Consider the following 11,087-nt stretch of genomic DNA (forward strand, 5'->3'; position numbering starts at 1 on the left):
TCGCAACACCGTTATGTGCGGCCCGCGAGAGTCTAAAGCAGTGGTTCCCAACCCTTTTCGACTCATCGCCCCCTTTTCAAGGTCAACACCGATCATCGCCCCCCAAATTTTGTGTACCGAAAATTGGGCATACAAACTGTAATCACCGGCGGGTTCACTAAAAAAAAAGGTCAAATTTTCGGATCGAAGTCTAATTAACTAAATTTCCGGAGTTGATTAAAAAAAAAAAAAAAAAAGGTCAGCCGTTTTGACGCGTCATCGACCCCTTCGCTATTTTCGCCCCCCGTCGGCCCCTTCGTCATTTTCGCCCCCCTAGACCGCCAAATCGCCCCCTGGGGGCCGATATCGCCCACGTTGGGAACCACTGGTCTAAAGGGAATTATCCAAAATGAGTACTAAAAATCGAATTAATGCAGGGACTTGATTACACTTTTTCTTAGTATATTTCACAGTGATAATTCTAAGGCAGTGCTTCTCAAACTAGGGTGGGCTCGCCCCCCTTGGGGGCGTAAAAGCATCTGAAGGTGGACGCGAAGCTGAGATCGGCTGAAAATTTTTTTTGCGATTCGCGCGATTTACATCCAATTCCTAATTATAGCTCTGTATTTAGTCTGAATTTCATATTTATAAATTTCTCATCCATAGTCGTAACATTCCATGCCATCCAACTATCTGTTAGGTTTGCTAGCATCCTAGTTGCGCTTGTGATATGACGATAAGATAAGGAGGTCGCGAAATCTTTCACCAACATAAGGAAGGGGCGTGTCTTAAAACCGAGAATGCTATTACCGAGAAGGACAATACCAAGAATGGACATTACTGAGAATGGACATTACTGAGAATGGCCAATGTCAAGAATGTTGCTTGCTGTAACAGACGTTGTCGGGAAATTTATACCTGAGAATAGAAACCGAATGTGACAACGCTGTGATGCACACACACGACCTGCTCATATGCATGACATGTCTGCATTGCATATATTGCATTCTCGGTAATGTCCATTCTCAGTATTGTCCCGAGTCTCGGTAATAGTATTCTCGGTATTGACCGGACACCATATTTTATCAACAAATAGTAGAAGCATGATTGAAGCTAACATGGTTATGATTCTGTCAGCTTTGTGTCTTGCAACTGAGCCAAAAGTGGAATTAGTAAATATATGAACAGATCGCTACTCACATATTTAAATTTCAATCCTGCTCTAAGAATCGGGACAACCAACTTTTATCTCTATAGTTTTGACAAATTGGTTATTGAGGTCAACCAGCCTATGAAATCTCGCCACTGTTTCTGGCGCGTGTACGATATCATCAAAGCAATGTTGGTTTTAAATAAGCATAAGCATATATTTATATATTATACCGGTATCCATTTCCTCACTAATCAAATATCAATATTTGGTTAAAAATCCCAATTTTATATAGTGCGGCCCGCGAATGAATTCAGATGTTGAATGCGGCCCGCGAGCTCACAAAAGTTTGCCCACCCCTGATCTAACCTATTCGGTTATTCCCATTCACTCGTAGCAACTATAATTCAATATTTTGACAAGTACAAGTGATAAATGAGACCTATGTATGTGCATAAAAGACTGAGGTAGTGAGAATGTGCTAGGTCATCATGAGAACCGGCTATTCTGGCGACGTTTCAATTGCCGTAGCTGCGGACATACACCATACCTGACGCCGCTGACGGAGTAGTTTATGAAATGACGACCGCCGAGACAGGCATGTCGTTTTATCGCGCACTGATTCCATACTTAAATATAATATGGCGACTATATGAAGTATTCAGATATTGAGCGGAAGAAACAAATATCGTCTGGATTCAACAACACGCCATACGGCCTCATTCCCTAAATGCCGAAAACGATCAAGCCTTTCAACGTAGACGACCTGCAACTGTACTCAGTGAGTCATTTTCACCTCTGCTGGAGCTCAAATGGCGGTGTCTCTGAAGAGACGACGGCAGCGACGGAGAAATGCGTAACCGATGTGACCGATGCGAACGGATCTGATTCAAGTTCACGTTTATTCATAAAATTTCATCACTTTAAAACATCACAAGGCTGCAATACATTGAAAGATAGGAAGATGCCGAAACGACTAATAGTAGTCTTTGAAATCAGACACCCACCTAGGCCTAGGCGATGTAAAGAGGAGGCATTCACAATGCATATGCATAATGCAGTATGCACATTGCACACTAAATGAAAGTAGAAGTTGATGATATAGAATTACAAGCGATGAAATCAGTTGGTAAGTGATGGAAGGTGAGATCGATATGTCAGGTCGTGGTCCGGTAAATGGTGAGGTCTGACTAGTGTAGCTAGTATAGCTCAGTGGTAGCTATCCAGCCGAGATCACTCGTCCATGATATTTCCCTATGTCTCGAATAGGAAACTACTTCTGGTCGTGATTACTCGAGAGTCAAGACTCCTATATAAGTCTATGTAACACGTGTTGAGGGTTACTTTACTATGATCATGAGACTCTATGCGCAAACTACTGTATAACGTTCTTGTTATGTTCTTGATCTTGTTTGAACAATAACTCAATACGACGAGGTTGCAATACCAAATCAGTATATTATCAGCAGAATAACTTTAATACCGGCAACACGATCCAGAGTGCAGTTAAACGAAAGACCACGAGACAACAGGACACAGGGTATAAATACGAAGCACGACACACGAGGAAATAATGATTGGCGGTAATTACTAATACTAGACAAATAAGAGACAAACGATACCCACGTAAAATGCACGAACATAACAGTTCTGAATAAACCATTGTATTGAGAAGATATCTGTTATGAAGAACTTCACCCAAGGAACAGCTTATCGAGATAAGTTTGTATAGCCGAGCACCAAAGGCGTTTGGTTAGCTATACTTTTATACAGATCACCAGAGACATTAGGCTCTAAATCCTGCACTAGTATGTGTGTGACTATCGAATGTGTGACTCAATGATATATATCATTGGTGCGACTCGTTCAGATGAAAAATATAACCCAACGATATTATGTGGAACAGTATCTCGCCGGCTACCCTACAGTCGTCGAGCATATCCGCAATCCGCATTCAAATCTAAAATATACTACAAAGTAATTTTTACTGAAAAAATACTAGTCAGCCCTGTAGCAGACCACTGGTCCGTTTGTATATTAGCTTAATTCTTTCACTTCTCTTTCAGTGTGCATGCTTCATGCCTCCCCTTTACATCACCTAGGCCCGGATGGGAGTCTGATTTCAAAAACTACTTCAGGTCGTTTAGACAACTTCCTACCTTTTCATCGTATCGCAGTCTTGTGGTGTTTTGAAATGATAAAAATATTGATTAATAAATCAACACGGGGCCTATATCGACTGGTAGGCTACTTGCTACTATACAGATCTTGACATCTTTGATCAAAATTCCTTGAATTTCAGCTCCCAATCACACGCTGCATCATCGCATATGGCAGCCAGAAAGAATAAGAAACACATCAAGGGGATACGAAGATAATTCGTGTGGCCACTGGCCATCTGACAATTGTTGAATGCCGCCAGAATGAACCAGTTATGACAACACGGCATCGTTCTTAGCAATGCGAAAATGCCAAATGAACGCGATCCACAATCGATAATTTGCCTACACGCGGCTTACGTCTACGAATCCCGGACTTGGATTGTTATATAGTGGCGGTGTCTGATTTCAAACGACACTACTCTGGACAATAAGTCGTTTCGGCACCTTCCTATTTATTTATTGTGTCGCAATCTCGTGGTGTATTTATCTGATAAAAATATTAATAATAAACTGAACTGACTGCTGTTATGGGTTTCAATCACCGGCCGCTGAGACCGAATATTTGAACCTAAAACAGATATCCGCGGCTTTCCCGCTTGGCATTCCGGGATAACATATGGAAGAGAAAATATTGGTTGTGTAGACGATGCGTATTTTTTTTTTCTTTGGAGGGGAGGAGAGTTCCCAATAATACAGATATTTGGCAATACGGCAGTTGCGGTCCTTATGACACATGATGCAGACGAAGAAAAATATGACTTCTCTCACGCCCAATTCAAATCCATATTCAATCATGCTTGAAGTCCCATTGTCGAGCATGGGATATAGGCGAGATTGTATACGTCAAATTAGCGCCGATCGTTTTACAACAAATATATACTATTGGACGAGAAGAACAGAAAAATGAACGATGTGAAGTCATGATAGAATTTTTGGCGATCTATACTCTACTCAATCATACACTTCCAGTTTGGCAAAGGACCGCGTCATAATACATGTCCGAGGCAATGTTGATCATTCCCAGTAGTTCGTCTCCGAAAATGGGATTGCTCACGCGTATCATGATCGTCCGACTATCCTGATGACGAAACGGAGCCCCAGGAGCCCACTTGACATACGAAAGGTTCGGCTTCAACATTCTCTTAGACTGCAAAGGATAGATTGCAATGATACTGGGTGGGTGGTAACTGAAATTGTGCAGGTGCACTAACCAGTGGATCATACAGCATCCCCGTCCAAACCAACTTTATGGAAGTCACCTTCCTTCTCATGAAATCCATGACTGCTCTGTAGGATTGCTCGCTCGTGATGAGAGCAGAAGACGCTCCGAGCTTCGAGCATTCTTCCTGGGCGGTCTTGAAATTCAAGTCCCTTCTTTTCCGGAGTATCAGAAAAAAGCAATGTCCTCCGAAAGTCAGCTCACAATTGTCTGCCAATTCATGAATGGTTCGGAAAATTGCGCGAAATCCAACAATACAGATCTAACAGATCTAAACCTAAATGTCTAGCTGCATACAAAGCTGTGTGTGCAGCTGATGTGGCGAGATAGCGTAGTGATCCACAGTTGCAATACCAATGGGCTGCGGGTTCGAGTCCGACCGAGGTCGACTCTGGAATTCCTACCTAAGTGTTGGAGGTTTATCTATGCTCCTCCTCGCCATCTCATACGTGTGAGTGGTGTCTTATAAAAAGCGTAGAAGTGGACCGTGCTAAACGTCGGCAGCTACTGAATAACAACGAAGAAAATTGGCCTGATGTAAATGACCTATGATCAATCATAGTAGTCGACAAACACCATGAATTCCCCAAACAAACAAAGCGTTATTGCGATTTATCTACATATCGAGACCAGACCGCAGTTGCGGTAGACCCTCACTTTATATGTACAGTAGGGCTGTTCAAAAATACTTTTTTCTTCTGGATTCCAGCCATTCAGACATTAAATGGTCATTGGTCAGGTTACCCTAAAAAACGCTGCGCACCAAATTTGGTTCAATTCTAACAAGTATAGGGCTCCGCAGGTCCAATTAAAAATTTTAATTTAAACAGGAAAATTAAAAAAAAAATATGTTTCAAATTTTTCTGTCAACCCCATGAAATTGTTGAGTTGTCTTCAGAGACGATGTCAAACAAATTTGATTCAATTCCAACAAGTATAGAAGCGGAGTTATTTGAGTTTTTCGTTGATAATCTTCGGATTATCCTTGATTGGCGATAATCTGAGAAATATCAACGAAAAACTCAAATATCTCCGCTTGTACGGGTTGGAATCGAGCCAAATTTGTTTTGTATCCTTTTTGAAGACAACTCGACAATTTCATGGGGTTGACAAAAAAATTTGAAATTATTTTTTTTTAATTTTACGTAATAAATTCAAAAATTTAATTGGCTCTGCGGAAGCTTAGACTTGTTAGAATTGAACCAAATTTGGTAACCTGACAATTTAATCAGTGAATGGCTGGAATACGGAAAAAAAAGATATTTTTAACAGCCCTAAAGTAAAGTAGTTGTGTATGTCATTATAATTATGCTTTAGGCTACTTATCCAATAGGCTCATTATGATGCAATTAGGATTAGGCAATAGGCATGGATTACGTCGCGAAATTGCCATTTAATCAAATTGGATCCGATTGCTTGGTCGCAGACTGAGAATTGATTCGAAATCTAATCGTTCATTGTGACAGAGTTATTACAACCTGCTGGAGGTCGGGAATATATGTGTAGGTCAACAAAAAATCTTAAAGAAACGCTAGCGATGTCTACTTTGGATACGAAGAACAAAAACTCAATTTAATCAACTGAGCCCTGCAGGACAAAAAAATCAGTGCCCTATCCCATGTGACTCATTGGTAAAAATATCTTGTATTGCATAAGTATTCCCCTTCAATCCTAGCTCTAGCATATGTTTTGGATTTTGTGTAACATAACTTTCGTCGTTTATGAAAGAGGTGGATCATTATAGGCTAATATATTTCATGCTTGCTGGATTCGGCCAATAGTACCGTATTGTACTATTGCAGTTGTAGCCTATTACTGATGCCAGTTTTTTTTTTGTGTGGTTCATTTATAACTGCGTAGTTAGGCCAACTATGGTTTCCTGCAGCCTATATCTTCCGTGAGTTCCAATGCTGTGTGCCTCGGACGCTGAGCATATAGCGAGTGCGTCTGATTGATTGCTCCTTGATTATAGTTTGAATGGTGTTGGTTGATGGTCATGACTATTGGCCGACAGAGCTCGCGTGACCCGTGAAGAGGGAGATCGTTTTTGTTGTTGTGTTGCGGCTTGTAGTTGTGGCCTTTTCTGTTATAATCTTTTTAATATACTTCGCATATGTTGTTAGCAATTTCTTACTTGCTGAGGAAACTGATGGCGATGGAGGCTTTGACGTCGGACTGTTCGTACGGCGCCCCGATGGAGCTTTGAAATGAAAAAAGATTCTGGTACAGTAATACAAAAAAATACAAATACAAAACAATTATGTTCATTGTTCAGTTCATATCAAATCAGACTTCATTATCATAACGAGAACAGCAAATGTCTGTATACCACGGTATAGGCATGTTTCCTATAGCATTTTCAGGAGCACCAGAAATGAGATTAGAAACATTTCACAAAGTAGATTAGAATTAGATTACCGACATTTCGTTCTAATTAGACGAGTATATACTGCTTTATTGCACTCTGTAGGCCTACTTGTTGTGGTTGTACTGCTTCTTGTTGTTGTTGTTGTTGTGCGAGTCGGCGTCCATCTTGTAGGAACAACGCGAGATCTTGCGATTTGCGGGCTCGTTTTTCTGGCCTTCTTCAACTCTTCGATTTCTGCCGAGTGAATTCCATCGTCTTAATATCTACCGAGCGAACCTTGCAGGCTGGAAATTACCGATCTCGAGGAGACGATTTTTCCTTTTAAGGTCTTTCACTATCGCGAGAACATTTGCAACAGATCTTTCAAGTTCTGCAAAAGAGCATGAAATATTTACGAAATATCTGAAGACACTTGTATAAGTATGAAACTTCTGTTATAGGCCTATAATGGAATATTATATTTATATTGAAATAAACCGGGATAGGCTGACACTTGTTAGGGCTAACCGTTACCTAATCGTTGATAAACGTTGTTCTTTCCAATTCTCTACTATATAGCCGCTGACGATTACCCTTGACGAGTGTCAGCCGAAAATATTTGAGTCAAAATGAATATACCAACTAATTACGAAATGCTCTCTGTTTGAGCGTTAAAACTCTATAATTCGCAGTATAGCGAATATTTACAAAGTAATCGTAATTTATTATTTTGTGTATTGTAATGGTGAATTGTGATACACATTGTTCGTGTCGTAGAATATAATCTCAAGCGATTACTGAGCAATTTTCTGCTGCCGTAATCGCGCGTGTGAGGACTAAGTAGTAGGCCTATTCGTCATCGATGTCATTAGGCACAAATCACCCGTATGTGCATGTGCAATGTGCATTGTGCAATTGTACACTGTGCACTGTGTGCAGTCAACAAATGCTATTAACTTTCATTTGCACCAGCTATCGTAGTTTTGTTGCTGTACTAATTCGTCACGATAAGAATCTGTACGTACCGTACCTTCAATCTTATCTCTGTCAGACGAGCGTGTTACATTCTTCCTCCTCACATCGGCAAGTTCTGAATCGCATGTCATATGGTATCGGATTGAAATCATAATAGGCTTAACAGCCAGCGTCTGTATATGTCTTGTATATTTACCTTTCTTGATGTTTATGTTTTCATTTTGCAGAACCGAAATCGCTTGCATGAGATTTTTTACCGAGAGTTGAGTTTCTAGAATGGTGAAAATACGTCTATAACAGCCCCGGGTTAAGAAATAACACAGCTGCAGAATATTTACGATTCCATCGCCGGCCGTTGAGTCTTGTGACGATGTGCAAGCGCTCTTCTTTTTTCTGTAGTGCGGCGATGTCTGTGAAAAGATGGAATCATCCCATATCCATTTTAACAAACTCTTGCTGATTTCCGATTTCTAATTGTTGTTCAGCGAATCGATATGGATTCATACATTTACGACACCCCGCCCCGACGTTTAATACGCGTTCCAAGAACATCACACGAGCCTGCAACGGCGTTTGTTCTTGACGAGTATTGGCAAAAGACTTGGAGTAAAAAATTGTGTGAGACGTTCGCTCTGATTTTACGTTACTGTGTGTGGCTGAGTTGACTAGAAAATTTTAGTAGACAACTAAAATTATCTACTCGTCCGAGTCTGACTGTAGAGAGTTGTAGAGACTTCAAACTACAATCTCTACGGAAAGCACCCCGAGAGGAACAGGTGATTGGGCTCGTGTAGGGATCCTTTGGGAATTGTTCTATACTTTTTCAATGTTAAACTCTCGATCCGCGGTGAATTAGTAGTGTAAAAACCGAACCTGATTTCAAACCGTTCACTTCCGTGAGTTGTTGCCTGTACAAAGACATGAGACTGCTGTATTCCCGCCTCGTAACATGGGTTCCGGCTCTATTTCTCGCGACACTTGCCAGTTGAGTTCCTACGCAGCTCATCGGATATTCGTTTCTCTTCAAAACTCCGAGATGATCGACGGGGGAAGGGTCGCAGCGCGGTAAGTGACAGCCGTGACGCGGTTTGCAGTTCAGTTCCATATTTTGAGATTGTCCCGAACGCATTTCAAACAAAATTAGCAAGAACACGAACAGTGCAACCATATTTCACTTAGGGATGGTGTGAACCTCTGAAAGGTTCAGCTTCGTGTGAACGCGAACCTTTTGAAGGGTTCTGTGTGTACACGAACGTGAACCTCATGACGTCACGTTACGTCATATTGCTAATTCTAACCCTACATTCCCATGTACAAACATGATACCTAGCGACGACTCAGACCACAATATGCTACAATGCTGAAGTACATCCCGACTTTTTAAATGTCACCAAATGTATCAAATGTAGCAATCAAATGCTGTAATAGTGTCATAAAATCAAAATCTTCCGTCGCTTTGTCAACAATTTCGACGAGCACTTGCAACGGAATATGAGCTTACTTCTTAATGGTTCACGGTAGAAGCAACAATGTATTCGGCTTCTGACTGTTGCTACATTGATATTGAGCAGAGTGTAAAACGGGTTTCTATACTTGCTGTCGATATTATTTCAATACGAATATATTTTTCAATTATATATCAAAGTTATTTTCAAAGAGACTCTGCATGCTCTGGGTCTGTAAAATTAACTTCATGTAATGTTTCGAGTGGATTATAAAAAAACGATAATTAATGCCGATTTATAGGACCAAATCGATTGTTAATTCAGAAGTGAAATAACAGTAGGACCCGGATGTAGTCAGTAAATAGAAGTACTCGTTTACTTTTATATTGCCTCTGGTATACGGCGCCCTAGTGTAATAATGATATATTGTTCTATTCGGCGTTCTATAAATTATTATATTATTAAATTCTTTATTCACAGTAGAACTGGTAAATACACACATAATCCGGGAAGCAACCTGCCCCCAAAGGAAAATGGCGAGATTGGAGTAAATTTTTAAAATTTCAGTAATACAGTCAAATTGTTATTCCTTATGCAATACATGGAAAAGTCAGATTACAGCATTGCAGTAGATGAAGAATTGGCAAGGGTTACAGAGCAGAGGTAGAGATGATTGAAAATGAAGAATCGAAATTATATATTATAATATTAATTATGATATATATTATAATTATTATTATAATATTATTATTAATATTATTATTACCTCTACTTTTCAAAGTACTCCAGTGACTGATATGAATCAAGAATAATTCAACTTCACAGTTTTCAGTTTTTCATCCAAAACTAGGCCTATACAATATTTCTTTGCTGCATAATTCTGCTTGTACTTCAATAGAAATATACGTTTCTACTTCTACTCGAGTATCGAAGGTATGAAAATATAAAACATGAACATATATTTCTCGAACGCTCAAGTCAAATCGAAACTGTATGTCCACTGCGAAGTTATAAAATCCCACGACATTGGTTTCGTTGCAAGGATGGAAAATCGAACAGACAGAAATTTCATTGAACAAAATGCGCTGTACCGTTCAGCGATACGGCCTTTATAGAGCCTCCCGCGGATCATACTGTCAACTGCATTAGTGCACTACGAAAGCTACAATTAGTTGGAACCAAAGCAAAATTGCTACATGCCAAACAGCGGGAATATGGAATAGCATCATCGTTCTATACTACAACGGACCGCGTGGAATCTGTGCCTACGGAGATGTGAATCAGCGAGACATCGGTTTCATAAGAAGTCTTTCGCTATTCTCAGATACTTGAGTCTCACATCTTCAGTCGAGCGATACCTGACTGCCCTCCGCCATCCATACCACAGATTACTGGATTTTCAAAATAAGCAACTAGAACGAGAATTATAAATCGAATAACTAACTACAACACAACTAACTAATAACTGATAATACGAATTACTAAATTGAAAATGAGTCAAGAATTATAGGGGAGGTAGAATCGGCATTTTAAAAGGACCGGGTTTCGAGTTTGAAATGGGATGGATTCCGGCCTCTAAAACCCGTTGCCTGGCTACACCACTGTTCGTAGTGATGACTCTGAGCAATGGCTGCTGCAAGAGCATCACACAACTGAACACCGGTATCGCGATTCACGCCAAACGACGACACATGTTTTCTAGTTGTTCGGTTAACTTGTCGACTAACTTGGTTGGTTGTGCAAGTCTGCGGTTATCGGTGGCCAAATCTGACTTTTGCGTCTTGAAAGAGCGTGAGCTAACAAATGGAAG

General features: G+C 40.3%; 1 protein-coding gene across 1 annotated transcript; it reads right to left on the reverse strand.

Annotated features, from left to right (window-relative positions):
• Window positions 1-3,726: 3,726 nt before the first annotated feature.
• Window positions 3,727-11,087, reverse strand: LOC145449625 (uncharacterized). The gene is made up of 9 exons (XM_080328019.1): window positions 8,706-11,087; window positions 8,171-8,242; window positions 8,029-8,103; window positions 7,888-7,947; window positions 7,174-7,248; window positions 6,987-7,112; window positions 6,645-6,710; window positions 4,503-4,720; window positions 3,727-4,438 (listed from the first exon to the last, which is right to left on the reverse strand). The coding sequence occupies exons 1-9, from the start codon at window positions 8,998-9,000 to the stop codon at window positions 4,247-4,249; spliced, it is 1,179 nt and encodes a 392-aa protein (XP_080184145.1). The 5' UTR covers window positions 9,001-11,087; the 3' UTR covers window positions 3,727-4,246.

This window comes from Botryllus schlosseri, chromosome 11 (assembly GCF_051294905.1).
Source record: "Botryllus schlosseri isolate E-star chromosome 11, Bs_hap1, whole genome shotgun sequence".
NCBI classification, from domain to species: Eukaryota; Metazoa; Chordata; class Ascidiacea; order Stolidobranchia; family Styelidae; genus Botryllus; species Botryllus schlosseri.

Bases quoted from the DNA above. Each gene is read 5' to 3' on its own strand.
- LOC145449625 (XM_080328019.1), bottom strand. From the start codon at position 9,000: ATGGTTGCACTGTTCGTGTTCTTGCTAATTTTGTTTGAAATGCGTTCG. The intron at 8,243-8,705 runs GTTCGGTTTTTA...ATCTTTTCACAG, and splicing joins AGTGAACGGTTTGAAATCAG to ACATCGCCGCACTACAGAAA. The intron at 7,113-7,173 runs GTAATTTCCAGC...TTCACTCGGCAG, and splicing joins AAATCGTCTCCTCGAGATCG to AAATCGAAGAGTTGAAGAAG.